This window comes from Pocillopora verrucosa, chromosome 8, assembly GCF_036669915.1.
Source record: "Pocillopora verrucosa isolate sample1 chromosome 8, ASM3666991v2, whole genome shotgun sequence".
In the NCBI taxonomy this organism is placed as follows: Eukaryota; Metazoa; Cnidaria; class Anthozoa; order Scleractinia; family Pocilloporidae; genus Pocillopora; species Pocillopora verrucosa.
Window position 1 is genome coordinate 13,823,425 of NC_089319.1, and position 21,546 is coordinate 13,844,970.

General features: G+C 40.0%; 2 protein-coding genes and 2 pseudogenes across 2 annotated transcripts; 3 read left to right on the plus strand and 1 right to left on the minus strand.

Moving 5' to 3' along the window:
- Window positions 1–2,659: 2,659 nt before the first annotated feature.
- On the minus strand, window positions 2,660–3,864 carry LOC136282811 (uncharacterized; annotated as a pseudogene).
- Window positions 3,865–14,271: 10,407 nt separating this feature from the next.
- On the plus strand, window positions 14,272–15,807 carry LOC136282998 (uncharacterized). Its single transcript, XM_066171166.1, has one exon. The coding sequence runs from the start codon at window positions 14,272–14,274 to the stop codon at window positions 15,805–15,807; it is 1,536 nt and encodes a 511-aa protein (XP_066027263.1).
- A 1,200-nt stretch (window positions 15,808–17,007) lies between these two features.
- On the plus strand, window positions 17,008–17,716 carry LOC131798538 (uncharacterized). Its single transcript, XM_066171167.1, has 2 exons — window positions 17,008–17,329; window positions 17,451–17,716. Exons 1-2 carry the CDS (start codon window positions 17,008–17,010, stop codon window positions 17,714–17,716), a joined length of 588 nt encoding a protein of 195 aa, XP_066027264.1.
- A 3,306-nt stretch (window positions 17,717–21,022) lies between these two features.
- The window catches only part of LOC136282999 (uncharacterized), a 2,713-nt pseudogene continuing 2,189 nt past the window's right edge, over window positions 21,023–21,546 (plus strand).

Here is a 21,546-nt window from a genome sequence, read left to right on the forward strand (position 1 = left end):
AGGACACCAAACTCAATAAGTGTCAATGCAAAGTTGCAGGCAACAAGGTAGTATGTATGATAATGTGAACTAAAAAAAAATCAATCAGACTGCTGACTTTTTGATCCAACTACGCTATAAAGCCTGGTTTTCACTAGTGATGCAAGCACAAGCACAAGCACAAACGCAAGCGTAACAGCTCCTATTTAACAGTAAAATGGCCTTGACGCAAGCATAAACACAAGCACAAGCACAATGTTACTACAGCAGTTTTGTAGTAAGTGATTAGTAAGGTCAGCGGTTGTCACCAATATGCCAGGTGACTGCTCAACCACGAGGGTGGCCATGTTTTTGTCTCATCAAAAGTGTGATGCGTAGTTTTCCATCAATGCAAACCTCTGGCCATCTGCATTTGTAAAGGAGAACTTAAGTTGTTATCTGAAGATTAAAGTGTTGATCTTGTGAATAACAACGGTAGTATTTTTATCGCCGAAACTCCTTTGGACCTAGCAAGTGTGACGTTCGGAGGCAGCCACACACAAGGATCAAAAACTTTTCTTTCTCTAGTGTTTATGCTTGTGCTTGCCTTTGCGTATTCTGAGTAAAAACTGTCACACAAGCAAAAGGAAATCTACCACATTTGTTCTACATTAGGCTATGTCTGGCCAATTATAGCACTCGTTCCAGTTTCCCCCACCTCTGAGCACTTCCACAAAATGGTGGAGGCTGTCGCTGTAGAGTTTGATGAAAAGTTTTCTAAGGTTGTTCGGAACTATCAAGTCTTGTATGACAAGGGGTGTAAAGATTTTAAAGACAAAAACAAGAAAACACAAACGTGGACTCAATTTGGCAAGGAAATGGGCATGACAAAAGGTAATATCAATGATTTGTAGTTCTTTGATTCCCTAATGAAAAGTAAAGACAAATGGTGGACGCCATTATTTCAATTCAGGATTCCTCACATCTTAAATTGTTTAATTCTCAAACATTTCGTTAAGTGGCTAGTTTACTGAGAATCTTTGTCAATCTCTAGGATGAGAAGTGAAGAGAATTGAGCAAACTATATATTTAAAATATATTTTTTTCTTAACTGGAGTAAAATTTCTCCACAGACAAGGTAGGCATATTTCCCAAACGTGCAAACAGTTTCGGCAGGGAAAACAAAAAATCAAGGTTTCTGGGACAAGTCGCAACAATTTTATAGAGATAAATCAAATTTATCAGAAACGTATCCATACTTACAATGTTGAATGAGGAACAAAATCATACTTTGAAACCGAGAGCATTGACATTTCTGATTCAAATGATGAAGGCAGTGACAAAGCTGGAAGTATAACCCCAGATATCGAGGCTGTGAGTGACACCTCTCAGCCACCAGTGAAACCCACACCAGCCAAAGTGACTAAAGCCGAGAGGCCTTCCTGGAAGTTCCACAAAAAATCCAGCACTGAGTCAAAAAAACACAAAATGTTGCAAAAGAAGCAGAAATGGTATTAATTCAGTCACTTGTATTGCCAAGGACTGTAGAAGTCAGGAAAAGGAAAAGGATTAAGATGAAATATTTGGTGATTTAAATCACATCCCAGCTAAAACAGTTGCCCCCTGACAAAAAAAATTCTGGTGAAATGATATATGAACAATTGATGAGTTCAATCAGTGTAGGCTCACCGTATCAAATGTGCTCTTCAAATTACAGAGCAGAGCAACCATGGCAACCTTATTCATAATAAGAATCTAGAATAGATTCAACTTTGTAAGATTTATTTTGGACACTTTTAGTATAACAGGTGTTAAAATTAATTGAGTTAAAGTTTCAAATTATTGTTGTAATTGAACCCAAAATGTTTTTAATTTTTCGACCTAAGGGTGAACAAAACGCTTATCAATTTGATTTTTTAACATCATACTACTATTATTACAATAATAGGTAATATACGTCATTTTTGAGTGAAGATTTCAGATAATTGCAGTAATGTTACTTAAATGTAGCATAAACTTGAACGTAACATTATTTATTATGCAACTGGGCAAGTAAGTAGAAAAGTCTCATTATTGCTTCTGTGGTGGCATACTTGTCACAGGTATAGTTTTTAGTTTATATAGTGTGTCGTAGATCAAATATACTAAGCATTGAGGTGCTTGGCTGTTAGTCTGTTCTTTCATGGCTTTGGCTCAGCAAAGTGTCAGAGATACTTTTTTTTGGATGTTATATTTAATGATGATGTCTTGGAGTTTCATGATTGCATCCTCGATATCTTCTACAGTGTTGAGTAGTGTCAAACGTAATTATAAAAGCATATGGAGAATGCATAATTTGATGGATGCCATTGACACTTTGTAGATGTTGATGAGAGATTGTACAAATGCTCTTTGCAAACTTGACAGGAAGAAAATATTGTCAACTTGATAAAAAATTTGAAGCTTGGAACAGCTTTTTTCTTTTTCAGTACTTTTAAACACTTTGACAAGTTTGTCTTATGGCCAGTCTGCATATGACACCTACATGTAAGCAATGTTGTTGCCTCTGAAAATAAATGTTATGATAAACAGAACCATAGTGTAGATTTATTAATCTATAAACTCAAACAATTTTCCAACCATTTATTTTGACTACTGTGTTCTCTAGAAGTAGCGAGTCTATAAAAATATCAAATATATATCAAAACCCAGATGTATACAACTATGCAGCAACTGAGCCAGTACTTCTCACATATGCCCACTGCTACAGCACCTCCCCTTGCTCAGAATTAAAGTAATCAGTTAATGCCTCTCGAATTTGAATAACATTACCTGTGTAACAAGAACCTCTCACTCTATTTAACCCAAGCAGTGCACCTGTGTCTGAGTCAGGCACTACACTTCTCCACTCTCAAGGTTTTATGTTTCCTGTTTGGTCCATGCAATCTACAAATCCAGATGGACAATACAAAGCTGTCTCAGTTTGCCTCAGGTAGCTGTGGAGACAAACAGTTGCTTGAACTATAAGCTCTACAATGTAAACAGATGCAGAAGTTGGACCCTTAGACACCCTACATCTTGCTCTTAAAATACCAAAGGTATTTTCTATTACCCTCCTTGCCCTGGATAGCCTATAATTAAATATCCTCTTGTGTTCAGTCAATGACTTCCCTGGATAGGGACATTGGAGCCATGACTTTAAGGCAAAGGCCTCATCTCCAACCAAAAAGTAAAGTAAAAGGGAAACATTACACCCTTTAAAGTTTTCACGTTTGGGGAAATTAATTGAACCATCTTCCATGGCTTTTCCCATGTCTGAATGTGATTAGACACCACTGTCATTATTGCCCCAATAGTCACCAATACAAGGCTGAAAAGGAGTATATAATTATAATAAAAAGATGCACTGTTATTTGGACATTTCATATTGACATGTTTTCCATCCATTGCACCAACGCAGTGAGGTAAATTCCACAGGTCTTCCAAATTCCTTTGGCACCCCACTTTACTGTACAGCTTCTGTTTGGTTCCGATGACCTTCGTTAGCGAGGGACAACATCTTGGGTCTGAGTTTCTTCGAGATAACTATTCTCGTCCCTCTTGGTATCAACTGTTCAATGCTGCACAGTTCACTACTACAAGGGAGGTATCTTTTGAAAGCTAGCTGATCCCACGGTTTTCCATTTTAGCGTTCCTTGACTGCAAAGAGTTCTTCATCGATTTCTGAGGCCTCTTCCACTTCTCGTGTAGTCATAGCACAGGAGGGTCGCATTTATGGCTACAAATCTGACATATTCTTCGGCTTCAGCTGAGTGACTGCTGCTGGTTTTGGGATTTCCCACTAGCCTTGAGAGGGGGTCAGCAATGTTACTCGGCCCAGGCTCATACTTGACCTTGAATTTGTGTTGCTGCATTCATACCACCCATCTTTCAATGCGTGCACAAGCTTTTGACCTTGGGCCATAAACAACTTCCAGTGGCTTGTGATCTGTAACAAGATCAAATGGCACACCATCACATGGGGATGGAACTTTTCAAAGGCCCTACGAGCACCAGCGCCTCTTTCTCTGTCTGCGAATATCTTCTCTTGGTGTCTGTCAGACTATAACTTGCATAGCAGATGACTCTTGATCCGTTCTTCTGCTTTTGGGTCAGTACCACTCCCAGTTCAACTGGACTGGCATCAGCAATTACTGGGGTTGGAGCATCTTTGTTGAAGTACCCCAAAGTTTCAGACGGGCCAATCACTCTTTAGCTCCTGAAAGGCCTTCTTCTGTTCACCTCCGAACATGAAGGGAGTTCCTGACTTTGTCAGGCAACGTAAGGGCTTAGAGATTGTTGCCAGGTCAGGTATGAAGTGGCCACAGTAGTTTACAAGCTCAAGAAGACTTCAGGTTACTGATACTGTCCAGGGTTCTCACGCCTCTTTCATGGCTTTAACCTTTTCTTCTGTGCAGCTGATCCCGTTCCTGGATAATACCATGCTAAAGAATGTGAGCTTATCCATGCTAAACTGGCACTTTTCTGCATTGAGGGTCAGTCCACGTTCCTTTAATCTCACAATGACTTACTCCAACTGCAAATCATGTTCTTTCTGGTCTTTACCATGTACGATGATGTCACCAGAAATGTTCTCTTGCCCCTCTATACCCGCAAGTGCCGTCTGGACCTTGTACTGATACTGTTCAGAAGTAGAGTTAACACCAAATAATAGTCTCAGACCACAGTGGGTAGTAAACGTAGTAATCTCACGGGATACTGGGGAAAGGGTATCCCCACTTAAGGTCAAATTTGGAGAATACTTTGCTGCCAATTATGCTCTGAGTAATCTCATCAACAGTAGGGATTGGGTGTCTGGCTCTCCATATTGCCTCATAAGCCCTTCACATGTCAATGCAAAGACGGATGTTACCCCCTGACTTCGGGACAACAACAATTGGATTAACCCATGGTGTGGGTCCTTGTGCAGGTTCAATAATGTCTAGTTGAATGAGTTCTTTAATATTTTTTTATAACTTTGATCTCATGCTGAATGGAGTTCTCTTGTTTGCGATTTCTTAGCGATTTCAACTGTACATGGAGGCTACAGGATCAGTGAAGAAGCAAAGAAGCAATGAGTCACCATGTTGCTTCATCTCACGGGAGAAGAAGCACTCAAAATTCACAACACATTTTCATTATTGACCACAGAGCAAAAGCTCAACATCCTATTCGAAAAATTTGAGGACTATTGTAATCCAAATTGGAATATCACATTTGAACGACACAAATTCTTCATGCACGTTCAGGAAGCAACTGAAGGCATCAATCAGTATGTAATTGAGCTGCGCACCAAAGCAAGCACATGTGAATTCGGAGAGCTGTGTGAGAGCTTAATTTGAGATAAAATCGTCTGTGGAATAGTGTGCGATACAATGAGAAAAATTATTGCAAAAAACAAACTTAAGTCTTCAAACAGCCATCGATATGTGCAGAGCATTGGAGTTTTCAAAACAGCAAACAAATTCCATCAACCAAGAATCAAAGAGTGTGAATTAGGTAAAATAGGAAAGCCACACCAGGTGGTAAATTCCTACCAAAGGACAGTGAGGAAAAGATCACCAGCTGAAGACAGACAGTGGACTTTAAATTGGATACCGGAGCACAAGTAAATGTAGTCTCATTAGATGTATTCAACTCGCTCGAAGGAACACCGTAACTGAAGACAACGAAAGCAAAACTCATTCATTGGCTTCAGCGGATTTGAGATACCTATGCAAGGAGTTGCAAAGATGATTTCTAAGTACAAGGACAAACAGATTAGCTGTGACTTCTTTGTTGTTGAGGCTAAGGGTCAACCCCTCTGTTCGGAATAAAAGCACTTCAGGAACTGAGCTTAATTTAGCTTGTCAAAACTGTTGATACAGCTGATGTCATTACAGAGTTCAATCCTTGATGAATTTAATGACCTATTTGAAGGCCTTGGGGAGCTTGAAGGGGAACTTCGCATTGAAATTAAGTTAAATCTCCCATCAATCCCCCTAGAAAAGTTCCATTCACCCTTCTACCCAAGCTAAGGCAGGACCTGGAGAGAATGGAGTAGTTAGGTGTCATAGAGAAAGTTGATCAGCCAACAGAATGGGTTGACTCCATAGTGATAGTGAAAAAGCTAGATGGGAATACGAGAATCTGTCCTGATTCAAAACATTTGAACTGAGCAGTGAAGAGAGAACGCTTCCAACTTCCAACTTCCAACTTCCAACAGCTGCTGAGATAACAGGCAAGTCAATTGATGCGAAAGTATGCAGCAGATTTGGATGCCAAAGATGGCCTCTGACATGTAAAGCTAAACCATCCCACCATTTGGTGGTTTCAAATTTAATTGGTTACCGTTTTTCTTGGTTCTATACAATCCGAGATTGAGCTAATAACAAGAAGCAGTTGAACCACATCAACACGGTGCGCTGTTTTGTTTAATCACGTTTAGTGCTACTAATTTACACTAAATATTTGCCTATCCTTTTTAAATGGTCACTTCTTTGATTTGCAACTTGACGAAGTTCTAGACTGTATTGAAACGTTGTTTTCCAGCAATTATCGGCGCATTTACGTATGATGTTATTGGCCATGTGTAGTTTTCGTTCCTGACTGCAATCATCAATCGGGAAGTCATGTGTCAGTTTTTTCATTTTCCAAAGGATGAGAAACAACATAAAGGCAATAGAAGGCAATACCTTAGCCTAGTTCAAATGTATAAGATTATATTTGGTTACTATGATATCAATTGCCATCATTACTTTGATATTATTGGAATAACTCGAACTAGAAGTAAGCATGAGTATAAAATAAGGCCTAAAGTTGCTCGTACAAATTATTTTAAATATTCTTTTTTAATAGATATATTAACGATTGGAACTGTTTGCCTTCTGAAGTAATGTCATCCCCTAGCCTTCAGTCTGTTAAAGTTTCACTAATTAAGTACCTCCGCTCATAATTACCCCAAATACCAGGTTTTTTTTTGTTATAGTTTTTTTTTGGAGGGTATGTCTTAGCATGGGAATTTAGTTTCCCCCTACTACCGTCCTGTCAACCATTTTTGTACTTTTGTTCGATGTATGGTTACGAACTGTGATTAAAGATTAAAGATTAAAGATAAATGCTTAGAGGAACTCATCAGGGAAGTTTCAAACAATATCTTGTGGATGATATTGTTTCACTTGAACAATGGTCGGTGCTTTGATAATCACAAAACTTGCCTCTCAGGATGGAGAGCCTGATCCTAACTCCAGCTCTAGAGTATGTAGCTGTCATTTCTGTGATGGAAAAAAAGATTCTTGAACCCAGATTATTCACCAGGAATGTTATTAAGATATTTGCATCGACTTCTCTGTGTTTACGAATAACACTGAGTGACTTGACTTCAGAACTAGCAAAGGAAAAGTTGCTTCTGCCAGCCTGACAATTCTTCAAGCCGAATTATACTGTGTACAGAAGGAGCTAAGAGAACTTAAGGAGCAGCAGGTCTACCAAAGAACGAGATATTCAGTGGCTGCCATTGATACTGAAGTATTTAGGATGGAAAATGGGCTCTCAACGAAATTGAGTTCAATTACACCTTAAGATTTACGGACAATATTAGCTATTACTATGGGAAAGTTAATTCTATAAAGTTGGAAGATCAGGTATTTATTAAACTAATAAAACTGAGACAAAACAATACCAACCTCTACCTGGCACAATTATTTTGTATCAAACCCGATGATTCAAAGATTGAGGCAATTCTCAACTTGCCATTGCCGCAAAACAAGAAGGATGTGGAGTGCCTGCTAGGCATGGTAACTTGCCTAAGTAAGTTTATCTCAAACATGAGCACTTAAACTGAACTGCTTAGAGTCCTACTAAAGCAAAAGATACATTGGCACTAGGAGGAGCAGCAAGAAAAAGCTTAATGAAATTGAGAAGGTCGAAACCTAAAAACCAGTACTAAGCTACTATGATGTGAACAAGACTGTAAAGCTTTCAGTAGATGCATCCCAATCAGGACTTGGAGCTGTCTTACTTCAAGATAATCAGCCTGTGGTATATGCATCAAAATCCCGGACTGGTTGCCAGAAAGGACATGCACAGATCGAGAAGGTAACACCAGCAATAGCATTTGGATGTGAGCGCTTTCATCAGTATCTGTGCGGCAAAGAAATAGAAGTGGAATCTGATCACAAGCCACTTGAAGCGATATTTGCCAGACTACTGCCCAGAATTCAACACTTACTGCTTTCATTGCAGCACTACCGCCTTAAAGTGAAGTATGTCCCTGGAAAACAAATGTTCATTGCTGATGCTCTATCCAGAGCCCACCAGTAGACCACTTACACTAAGAAAAGAGAATGCAAATCCATCTCCTAGTTGCCAAATTTCCAATTTCAGAGCAAAAATTGAAAGAGTTTCAAGAAGCAACAAAAGCATACCCAACCCTTTAGACAGTTGTACAGCTGACCAAGCAAGGATGGCCTGACCACAAACATAAAACACCTCCTGATGCAAGACCAAACTGGAGTTTCAAAGAAGAAATCCATGACGCTGACAGAATTCTCTTCAAAAATTACAAAATGATTGTTTCAGAATGGCTGAGGACCGACATGCTTAAAAGAATTCACGAAAGCCACCTTGGGATTGAGAAGAGCAGACAAAGGCTGCTAAGTCATTCATTAAACATAATATTTCCACATTGAGTATTTCAGCAGTTTTCAGGAGTGAATTTGTTTAGTGTCTTGGTGGGCGTGTGCATTCGATGTGTATGCATTACGTAGCTCTAATAGATGGTGTGCACAATACCAAAGGGAGTGAACCTCCTTAAAGGCAATGTAAAAAGAGAACTAACTGAATAGCCACAGCATAAAAATGCCTCGATACAATTTTACTGGTCCAATTAGAAAAATTATGGCGGCCAAAGCTCTGGTGTCTGACTCCATCAGGACCTCCATTTTTTATTAAGGTGTTGGATCAATATCAGTATCTGGGCAACAGCCAACCTACTCCTCCCCTAACCCAACACTAACCCTTACTTGTTATCAATTGACTGTTGTTGGGTTAAGGGAGGGGTAGGTGGGCAGTTGCCCAGATACTGATATTGATCCAAGGTGTCCACTTTATATCAGTTCATTTTTACAGAAATGTAGGAAGGAAACTGCGGACTCACCAAGGCTCATGCCTGCTTCATACATGCTCTCCGGTTTTTCTGTAATTTCAAACATTGCTCACCTATGCTTTTATAATTCGGTAGGGAAGTAAACCAGAGCCATTGTTAGCTCTGATAACAAGGACCCAATTGCGATAGATGCAGATGAGACTGGTAGCCTCAGTGAATTTGATGACGTTAAAGTAGAAGTCTGTGAAGAAGACAGAATTTGCAGCAAGACAATGGAGAGGTCCTCTTGTCGCATGGATGAAAAAGGGAACAATGGTCCTGAAAGTCCTCAACCGATGTTGGGAAGAGCTATCAGGGACTTTAAGAAGTGACACTTCGCAGATGGCTATGGTGACTGGAAGTAAAAATGGTTCTGCAAAATATTTCAATGTGCATGCATGTAATTTACTCTTCCCCTTCTCTCCACCATAGCGTGTTGAATATAACAGCAAAACCATAATCTTTGCGCTGTAGTAAGTATACAGGTGTGGGTTTTTTTCCTTATTCTTAAAATAACGTGGCTAGTTTTAATTTCTTAATGTAAAGCAATGTTATTGACTTTGTCCTGACGAAAAAATTAAGAATGAGCTGGCATCCTTCTATATTTTCAATAGCTTTCTGTTGGCATGTCATCCTCCAAAGGAGGTGCAGTAACTCCCGCAGCTGAAAACAAGGGATCCAGCCGGTACGTCAAATCCTAAACATTACATTAATATATCTGTCTCATTGCACGAGGCACTGTATCAAAATCTTTATGGTAATATCTGTGCTTTCCCACTGGCTAGGTTTTTGAAATAATTAGAATCTGACCTCATCATTATATTTTCACTTGGCAGTCAAAAGAAAAGCAATGATGGCCAAATGTAGCATGTTAACTTTCTTTAATGTGGACTGTTCACTGAAAAAAAAAGAAACAAACGACTACAGGCATGCCATGTTTAATCCAGGTTTAGTTTCCCTTTTTGTTTTGACAAGTGCAAGTCATAATCCCCCATTATAATGTAGTTATGGCATTTTAATGTAGTCTAAAATATTTAGGATGAAATTTTTTCATCGTTTTTAGATTTGTAGTTACACTTTTTTTCGAGTTCTAAGTTATGCAGGTGTGTGAGGTAGAATCTCACTTTAAGAGGGTTTTTTTTCTTGATTTGACTAGACTTGAAGCTACCATGTCATAAGCTGCTAGAAATGTTTCCTTAACACTATAGTCAATCTTCTTAACACAGACATTCCTCTAAGGTGGACACCTCTCTAAGGCAGACAGCTAAAGCTGGTCCTGAATGTCTGGCTTAGAGAGAGTTCACTGTATATTGTAGATACTAGTTTAACTAAGGGCCTATAGCCATGTGCTTGAACAAAGTTGTCCCTGGTAGGGGGGTAGCCGTCCCTCCAAGTCATCTTTTACCAAGTATTTATATGAAAAAAGTTGTCTCTACGGACTGAGCCAAAAAATAAGTCATAGCTTGGAATTTCCAGAGTCTGGAAATAGTTGGTTTTTAAACATCCAAAATTGATGATATAAGGAAAGTTAGCTTCGCAATTACTTTACTGCTATCATTACAGTATTATCGTTGTCGCTAACTAGTAATTTTGCTTTGGCCAGTAGTAGAGTTCACACATTCTCTATGTGTCCTGACTTCACAATTTTTTCTCAGGCTCCATAATATATAATTTGGCCTTTAATTTGTGTCTATTTCAGGCCAATGGAGTGCACCCAAGAGCATGACATTCATCTGTGTAGAGAGATAATAGTGGTAGAGCCATTTTAGTTTAGAAAGGTACCGTGGCCAGGGGACAGCTTTGGACTAAATAGCAAGAGTCCTTAAATAACCGCAAGGAGCTCAAATTTAGAGTAGGGATGAGAAGTATGAGAGAAAGGTTCGGTGATATACAAAAAGAGTATCTAAAGAAGAACAGAACAGATGAGCGTAGCAGTGGTACATCAATTGACATCACTGAGCAAGACCAGCTATTAGAAGAAATTACAGAGAAAGAGAAGGCATCAGAAGAGAATAGAGAATATGATAAGAACAAAAAGTAGAGGCAGATACAGCAAAAGCTGAGGAAGCAAGGAGAGTTTCTGAGGAGCACATAGGACAGACAAAGAAGTGGCAGAAAGACGAGGGAAAGAATCAGGAGGAGGGAAAGCGGTCAGGGAGGAGTGGAGGTGATACACTTGAGTATTTAAAAGAGAAGTGCAAAATGGAAAAAAACATCGAGGGAGAGAGAGTTAGAGATAAAAAAATGCGGAGCGTGAAAATCAGGCTAAGAGAGCCAAAGAACAACAAAGTCAGATGCAAGAAATGAGCCATGTCATGCAGCAGCAACAGTAACAGAATCAAAACATGCAAACTCTACGCCTTCAGCAACAACAGCAGCAAAGGCAAGCCATGATAGCTCTCATTGCAAGACTGACTAAGAAAACTAGTTAATGTTTGTTGAATTGTTGTTTGCACATTACATCCATAGGTCTGAATTTAACAGCCTTGATTTGACAAACCTGTTTCTCTCAGTTTAGTTTGCTCTTCAGGTTTTCAATTTCAGAAGAGGCTGTCTTTTTATCGTACAATATTTGAAAACACAGTAATGTAATAACCAGAAGAATGGCTCAAGTTCCGTTTCCTTTATGATCCTGTTGGACCTCATGTGGTACAGCATTTTATTATATACCACGAAAATACTACAAATTAATGTGCATGATTTTAGAAAAACATTAGTTGCACTCAATAAGGGTTTTAAATCTGTAAAAGGGTGTACTTTTAAGAATAAATATGATGTTTTTCAGCATAATGACTTATTTTCATGTGTATGCTTACCGGTTTTCTTCGGGAAGGATTTTTTGCTCTTTAATGACGTCATTGTTTAAAGGGGTAGGGGTGATTAATAATTTAAATTATTGAAGGGGTGATTATTTCACAGTTCATACCCTCAATATTTTTCTTAGCCTTCAGTGTAGGCATATTTTGGACAAGTAAGTGCATTTCTTTTGTATTGAATGTTTAAGTTGCCATCTTAGATTAGAAAAACAGTCGGGAGGTTTGGTGAGGGAAAAAAAGGGCTAGGGGAGTAGGAGTGAGGCTCAAAATGGGGGAGGGTGAAGGGAGCTCTCTTCTGCCAGCCCTCCTGTTTCTGCCCTCCATGTTTTGTAAATCCAAAGCAGTTGCAAAACACTCGATTGATGTAAACCATCAAACCTTTATGCAGGCTAAAGTTTTGGTCATTATTCCATTTAATCATTATGTAATCCCTTAAACGCTCTAAAATGATCTATCTTCAAAGAGCAGGAAAATATCGGTTGTGTTGATTAGAAAGCTCTGAGGAATAAGAGTAAAAATAATATGTGAATGTGTGCAGAAAAATTTGTCATGAAACCCATACTTTTGTAAGTTTTCTGTTGTAAGCATTTAAGTATCGAAGTTTTTTTCCTATCCAAGTTGTTAAGTTTTAATTTTACATGGAGAGGGTGAAAGAAAGCAGAGGTGCAATTATTTGAGGGAGAAAGGTGATGCTTGGAATAATTCAAATTGGTGATTACTTGAAATATCTTTCACCAAAAATTTCAATGTTAGTCTTAACCAGACTGAAAGTCAAGGCCATACATGGTCTATGCAAAAATCTATGGGTACTACCAAGCAAAGTAATAGGGGAATATGAAACATTAATTGTACACTTAGGCTTTTTTCACATTATGTTCACATTATTTTTGGAAACTAGCCGTGCAATCATGTACATGCAAAGATAAATTCATTTAAAAAGGTCACGGCCATTACTTGAGTCATGGTGTTTGGCTAATTTGACAAAAAAGGCTCAGTCATCACCTTTTTACATGTGATTGGCTTGTATCAAAAAAAGTTAAAATAATTTCAGAAAGCCACAGTGTTCAATGTTCAAGTGTCCTCAATGTAAATATTTACATGTACGATACTTTTTAAATTTCACCAAAAATACTTCTGACCTTGAAATTCCTCATACAATGCCTTGAACTATTATTCAAGCTCACAAAGGAAGTACATTTATTATTTCAATGTCATGATTTTCTTCTAAGAGTACACTGAAAGGATTGAAAATAATATTTCTATTTCGTTCTCGACAAACAATGTTGATAAATCAGAAATGACAGAAGTTCTCTTTTTACTTGTGCTTTACAATGCGTAGAAAATGCCAAAATTCATAATATGACTATGCACAATAGTCATTAAGATTCGGTGGGTCTAGGTCAAAATACTCTGATACCTGGTTGCCACATAAACATCTGAGGGCATTTCTTAGTATGGCAGAGACAACATATAGCTTTCTTACACTGCTTAATTCAATTTTTGAGTTCTTTTTAAAATCCAAGAACTTAAAGGAGTTTGCTGTTTCTCCAAATAGCCATTCCACAGAGGACCTGACTTTACTCATGCATGTGCTATAGACTACCATCTGAGGAGTGAGCACAGCATTATGGAATGGGTCTGCAAGTAAAACCTGAGAAGGTATTCAGGGTCCCCATATACACACATTAGTTGTCTTATAGGTGAATGACCATGCCTTTCTAATGATGGAAGGAGACCAGAGTCAGCAAGCATACCTGAATCATGCTTTCTACCTTCTGCAAAACAAATTTGAGAGACAAGGTGAGAGAAAGTTTATTTAATATGGAATAATTTATTTATCATCTAGTTTAAACATGCCAATTCTATTGATAAAACTGATCCATAATTTTTGTTGGTTAACTTTTGAGTATTTAAACACTAGCATATCTCTGTTTGTCCTCCTGCAAACACTTGGGGGTTTTGGTTTAAACAGTCAGATTCAGTTTTTTATCGGTTTTGATTGCCACAAAGATTGTCTTTTGTTTCATTTCTAAATACATAGGCAAAAATAGCTACACTGCAGGTAACTGTTACTTACATGAAACAGTGACAGGTTTGCTTATCATTCCATTTTAAAAATTAAGCGGCCCTGCGCCTAAGAAGTGACCAATGATTTCTGGCAAAAAATCAAAATCAGTCGATTTTTATCTTCCAAGTAGAGATTACCTAGTACTATTTCAAAATGAGTTTCTTTTGCTTCAGTTTCGCTTTAAACCAAAAATATCGAGCTGCGTGAGCAGAGGATTGCTGGCAGCGAAATCGCGCTTGGCAAAAAAGGGCCTCACTATTCCTAGACTGGAATTAGTATCTGCGCACATGGCGGCAAACCTCGCCGAGAATGTGAAGAACGCCCTAGAAGGCCAGCCAGTTAGATCAGTCCATGGATGGCTGGATAGTACTGTGGCCCTTCACTGGATCAGAGGAGAAGGGAGTGCCTACAAGCAATTTGTGGCCAACCGAGTGAACAAGATACGAGAGAAAGAGTACATTCACTGGAGGCAGGTTGGTACCGACCAGAATCCTGCTGATATTGGCAGTAGAGGTTGCCAAGCGGACAAGCTGAGAGAGCTGTGGTTAATGGGTCCAAAATGGTTGACAGAGCCTGATCGTTGGCCAGCTGAAGTATTCACAGAACCGAGCAAAGAAACCGAAGCGGAAGCTAAACTCGCAAAAGAAATCTTCGCAACTTCTACAGAGACCAAGGATGACTTCAATGAAGTTTTAGAGAAAAACAGTTTCTGGAAAACGGTACGGGTGACAGCATGGATAAGGAGATTCCTGAACAACTGCAAGTTGAAGAAAGCGGTACGACTCAGTGGTCCTCTAACAACAGCTGAGATGGACAGGCAAGACATAAAGAGGGCCCCAGCAAGCTATGAAGTGACGGAAAAGTTCAACAAGGACAAGTTAACCCTCAACCTACAGAAGAACAACGAAGAGTTGTACGAGTGCCGTGGTAGAATTCAAGGAAGCTATCCAATCTATCTACCATCAAGTGCAGTGTTGACAGAGAAGTTGGTTCTAGATGCACATATCCTGACCTTACATGGAGGAGTTAGACTCATGATGGCCTTCATCAGACGTGACTATTGGATACCTCAATTGAGGCAGCTAACCAAGAAAGTGATCAGAGGTTGTTTTGGATGTAAAAAGTTCCGTGTTGCGGCATTCCAAAGTCCACCTCCTGGAAACTTGCCAGTTGACCGCACCATGGGCTCATTTCCTTTCCAGGTACTGGGCGTGGACTATGCCGGCCCAATACCATACAAAATCAGTAAGAAGAAGGAAGGTAAAGCCTATATCCTGTTGTTTGCCAGTAGTCTGACCAGAGCCATCCACCTGGAGCTGTTAAGCGATCAGAGTACAGAAGAGTTCATTAAAAGCTTGAAACGGTTCATAGCCAGAAGGGGAAGACCACAAAAGGCGGCGAAATGGTTGAGAAGCATCATGAATAACGAGAAGATGCAGGATTACCTGGCACACCAGCAGATTACGTGGCAATTCAACCTGAGCAGGGCACCGTGGTGGGGCGGTCAGTACGAGAGGTTGGTGGGGCTTGTAAAGCGGGCCTTGTACAAGTCTGTTGGGGGAGCGAGGCTCACGTGGAGCGAGTTTGAGGAGGTGCTCCTAGATGTGGAAGTTGCACTTAACAACCGCCCCCTAACTTATCTGGAAGACAATGTCCAGCTACCCACGCTGACACCAAATGCCATGATGTTTGGCCAGCCCAAGCTGTTACCAGAAGATGATCCAGTTTCGATTGAGAGTAAAGATTTAAGGAAGCCAAGTATCTTCGACGCTGTAAGGATGTGTTGTGGGCCCGATGGACCGGGGAGTACATCAAAAGTTTGAGAGAAAGACATAACCTCAACCACAAGAAAGAAGAAACACAGATTAAACTCGGAGACGTCGTTCTAATCCAAAGTGACGAAAGAAACAGAGGGAAGGGGAACCTCGGAATTGTAGCAAAGCTCATCAAGGGGAGAGACGGTGTTGTCAGGGCAGCCAGACTGAGGGCAGGAAAATTGTTCCTGGAGCGCGCACTCCAACAGTTGTGCCCCATGGAGTTGTCATGCAACCGATATCAGGAGCCTCAAGACCCAGTGTCAAATGTCCTCAACCCCAGAGCCAGGGCATTCACACCCAGGAGAGCAGCTGTTGCTGCAGCGGAACGTATCAAAGACATTGCCAGACAAGACGAACAATTAAGTTGAACAAATGATTTTCTTTTTGTGTGTATTTGTTACCTCCGGTATCAAATAGGGGGAGAGTGTCGTGACCGGAAGCGAGTTGTGTTACCTTTTCATGTTACGTGCATGAATTGATTGCGAAATGCGTGATTGTTACAATAGGCTATTCATCTTAAGGAAAAAATATAGAATTACAGACAGATGAGATCGATTTTAGAGAGAGAATACCACAACGTGTACCCACAAAGTGAGAGCTGTAAATCGTGAGAAATATTAAATCTGGTGAAAATCTTCATATGTGAGAGTTTCCTTTATTGGCGAGCACCATTTCCCGACATTATGCATGTTTGACCTTTGTTATTTAAATTTAATTTTGTTTCACAGGAATTATTAATTTAATTTATCCTTTTGTTATTCAAGCTCTTTTTTTAAAATTGGCATATATATATATGTATTTTTGATCTCTATCCTATGTTGTAACGGTTTTTGTGTGAGTGGAATAAAGGTTGTAAATTCCACAGGTTATGGGCCCAGGAGTACATGAATGAAACATGGAGGAAAAGTGGTCGATCGACAAGCTCAACGGGAGCAATTGGAATACTTGGAAATTTCAAATGAAACATTTACTGTTGGCGAAAGGATTGTGGGGCTTGGTAGAAGGACCAGAAGTCCTTGCAGACGATGCCATGACAACGACACAAGTGCTTTACCGATCGAGGCTACAAAAGGCATTCTCAACAACTGTGTTGGCAATTGATAGCGCTCAGCTTTGATCACCTCAAGCGATGTGTTGAGGAAACATTTTGAATGAGAGACACTTGTGAACAAATTAATTTTAAAGAAGAGATATTTTCGCTCCAAGATGAAAGAATGTACACTGGTGGAACAAGATCTGAAGCTCATGAAAGATATCACCGATAAACTTGCGGCAATTGGGGCGCCCATTTCCGAAGAGGATCGAGTTGTGACTTTGTTAGGAAGTTTGCTGAGAAGTTTTGCGACCCTTATCACTGCTATCGAAGCAAGAGTGGATGGAGTTAGCCTGGATTATGTTCAGCAAGCACTCATTCACGAAGAAATGAAGCAATCAGAGCTATCCAGTCAGTTGAATGATTCTGAATCAGCACTTACGGGGACCTTTAGGAGAGATATGGCACACAAGCGGCCAACATGTTTTGGATGTGGTGGGTCATGTTTGCCGTAATTGTCCAAGCCATCCATCCCATAAGAAGTTAAGATGTTTTAAAGGTGGTGATGTGGGTCATATTCCCTGTTATTGTCCCAAGAAATTTAAATGGCACAAAGCAAAAATAGTCGACAGTGACGAACACCAACCGAAAAACTCTGACTTCGAAGGTGAAGATGGTTATGCTACTGCATTTATGGCGTCTGTTGAGAGCATGGAGTCTACAAACAAAATTCGTTGTCCCTGGATTATTGACACGGGTGCATCAAGTCATATGACGACAGAAAAGCATGTTTTGGTGAATTTTCAGGAATTTGCTGCACCTGAAAATGTTGCGCCGGGTGATGGTCGTGTTGTGAAAACATTGGGATCAGGGAACGTATGAATGAATATGCTGTTTCAAGCGACCGAATCCAGGAAAGAAGTTTTATATGATGTCCTGTATGTGCCTAAACTCACTTGCAACCTGTTTTCTGTAAGAGCTGCAGTTTCTGAGGGCAACGCCATAGAGTTTGGTCCCCAGAAATGTTGTATTCGGGATGAATATGGAAAGCTTCATGGAATGGGATCACTGGTTGATAAACTCTATCAATTAGACTGTCAAGTTGCAATCACTACGGACACTGCGTACATCTCAGTTGAGTCATCTCAAGGTAGTGACTTATGGCATCAATGTCTTGGACATGTACACGAACTACGCCTCAAGAAATGTCTGGAGAATGAATCTGTACAAGGGATTAACATCAAAAAATGACTGAACTGTCCTATTGCAAAGGATGTTTGGCAGGAAAGATGTGTAGAAAACCGTTCCCCACAGTGGGAGATATCCACTTGATGCAAAGGCTACAGCTGGTGCACAGTGACGTCTGCGGTCCAATGCACATGCCATCGATTGGAGGAGCAAAGTATTTTGTTACATTTATTGATAATTACACTAGGTGCTGTGCTGTACACTTCATGAGACACAAGTCAGAAGTGTTAGAGAAGTTCAAAGAATTTGAAGCCTCAGTAACCAACGGTGTCGGAAAGGCGATAGGAACTTTGCGAATGGATAATGGCAGCAAGTATTTGTCTACTGAATTACAGAACTATTTGAAGGAGAAAGGAATTAGACATGAGCTGACAATACCACATTCACCCCAACAGAATGGAATGAATCAGACTTTGGTTGAGTCAGCACGTTCGATGATCGCGCATGTGGCATTATTGGACACTTTTTGGGCTGAAGCCGTTTGTACAGCTGCCTATGTGAGAAACCACCTTCACACAACAGTGCTAAAAGAGAATGAAACTCCTTATGAGCAGTGGTATGGAAGGAGAGCAGATGTGGGCCACTTACGTGTATTTGGGTGTATGGCCTATGCCCACGTACCAGACAGTGAACAACGAAAGCTTGACAAGAAATCGAAGAAGATGCGCTTTGTGGGCTACAGCTTAACGTCAAAGGGATATCGTCTTTTTGATGGGACGAACTGAAAGATGTACATCCGAAGAGATGTGGAGTTTAATGAAAATGATTTCGGCCAGAAGCAAGTCATGACAACAGAGCCAGACCCAAGGTGCGAGGAAGCAGAGCAAAACGAAGTAATCCCTAGAAAGGATGAAGGAGAACAAGAAGAAATGAAGAATTTAGAATAAGACTGCCCAAAGGAACCTTGACGGTCAGTAAGAACACGAAAAGCACCAGTCAGATATGGTTATGACGAATACACAGACATGGCAACTCACTGCATACACCATGTCGCCTAACATCTTGCTGGGATTGATGAACCTACAACTGTACAAGAAGCAAGATCAGGTGATCATGCTGCAGAGTGGAAAGTCGCGAAGGATACAGAATACAATTCGCTGATTGAAAACATGACATGGAGGATTGCCTCCAGGTCGGAAAGTTGTTGGATGCAAACGGGTGTTTAAACTGAAACACTCCTGCGATGCTACAGTGGAACAATTCAAAGCACGCCTAGTTGCCAAGCGTTACACCCAGAAATATGGTATTGACTATGATGAAACTTTTTCGCCTGCAGTTCGTTTCTTTTCAACACGTTGTTTGCTAGCATTTGCAGTTCAGAATGATTTGCTAATTCACCAGATGGACGTAGAAACAGCTTTTCTCAACGGTAAACTTGATGAAGAAATTTACATGCAGCAGCCGGAAGGATACGTGAAACCTGGGGAGGAGCATCTGGTTTGCAAGCTAGAGAAGTTGCTGTATGGGTTAAAGCAATCTTCCCGTTGTTGGAACAAAGTTTTTTGGGAGTGCATTGAGAAGATTGATTTTATTCAAGCCTCTGCAGATCCCTGCGTATTCATCAGAAAGGATGCATTAACTATAATTGGAGTTCACGTTGACGATCTGATGATTCTAGCAAGAAACATTACGGAGATGAGAAGTGTCAAAGATAGTCTAAAGTTGCAGTTTAAGATGAAAGATGTGGGAGAACTGCACTTCTATGTCGGAGTCTGTATCGTTCAAGATGTGAAAAACAAGCAAGTCTTCCTTCATCAAGGGCGATACATCGAAAAGATGGTCGAGAATTTTGGGCAAACAGAAGCAAAACTGGTGTCTACACCTGCTGATTTGAAGGTCAAGCTGCAAAAGGAAGATGGCTTCAGCAGACCGGTTGATGTGACTTCATATCAATCGATTGTAGGAAGCCTACTTTATGCTGCAATTGCAACTTGTCCAGACATTGCCCAAGCAGTGGGAGTTGTGTCGAAGTTCTGTGCCAGTCCGACACAAAACCATTTAATAGCAACAAAGTGAATCCTCAGATATTTGAAAGCTACTGCATACCTTGGATTCAGTTATAAGAAGTGTGCTAATGGAAATCTGATTGGTTACTCAGATGCAGATTGGGCGGGTGATATGGATGACCATCATTCCACTTCAGGAAATGTGTTCTTTCTAGCATGTGGGGCAGTAAGTTGGCTAAGCAAAAGGCAGGCTACCATTGCATTGTTGACAACAGAAGCAGAGTATGTAGCACTCTGTATGGCCACTCAGGAAGCAATCTGGCTTCGAAGGTTGTTGGCAGACATAGGAGAACCTCCAGAGGGGCCAAGTGAAATATATGAAGACAACCAAGGGGCTATCTCAATGGCTAAGAATCCTGTGGGTCATGCCAGGACCAAGCACATCGATATACATTACCACTTCATTCGCGAAAGAGTACAAGACAGTGTGATCGCTCTGAAATACATTGATACAGAAGAGATGATTGCTGATATCCTTATGAAACCTTTACCTAAGCATCGCTTTGAGAAACTTGTTGCTAAGCTAGACAAGAAGACTGTTAAATAAGCAACGTCAAAAGTGGGAGAGCTGTTATTATGCATATTTGACCGTTGTTATTTAAATTTAATTTTGTTTCACAGGAATTATTAATTTAATTTATCCTTTTGTCATTCAAGCTCTCTCTTTTTTTAAATTAGCATATATATGTATTTTTGTTCTCTTTCCTATGTTGTAACAGTTTTTGTGTGAGCGGAATAAAGGTTGTAAATTCAACATAAACAACACAATTATCTCTTGCGGGTGGGTCACGTAGCCAGTGTTGAGGTCAAAAAGACTTCATTAACCCCATGTTTTGCAATAAAGTAAGTTTGCAAGGCTAATGGAGGGTAAATAGGTCAATTAATTCTTCAAAGAGGTCGCCTTTGTTAAAAAAAAAGAACTTTATGTGCGAAAATGGTGTGCTGCTTTGCCCTGACATGCAACCATTCATGGGAGAGCCATACTTGCAAGTTCTTCACTTTTCCAAGCACTGTAAAAGCAAAAGACGAGTACAAACAATGGATCCATCAGATAAGGTTATTCACAGTGTTCATCGAAAATCTCTCTTTCTGAAAACAATGTAAAATACAACAATTTGACTGAATGTGCTATTTTCATCAACTCGAAATCTTGTGGAAATTTATGATCATCGCATGCAAACAGTTGCATGTGGTGTTTATCCTTGATTTATGATTGCTTTTGTACTCTGTATTACGGTTCCTGGCTTTTGTTTTTGTTTTACATTAGCGTAACCCTGCATTGTGAACTGGAATAGAGCCTGAATAGAACTGTTACAGTAGCATCATACATTGTTTTCACCATGTGTGAGCAGATATTTTTGAGGCAGTGAATTCCTTCGTCATGTAATAATAAAATATTTCTCACACCAGCCCAGAATTTAATGGAGATTTTCTATTGTCCCCTGTACAGAAGAGATA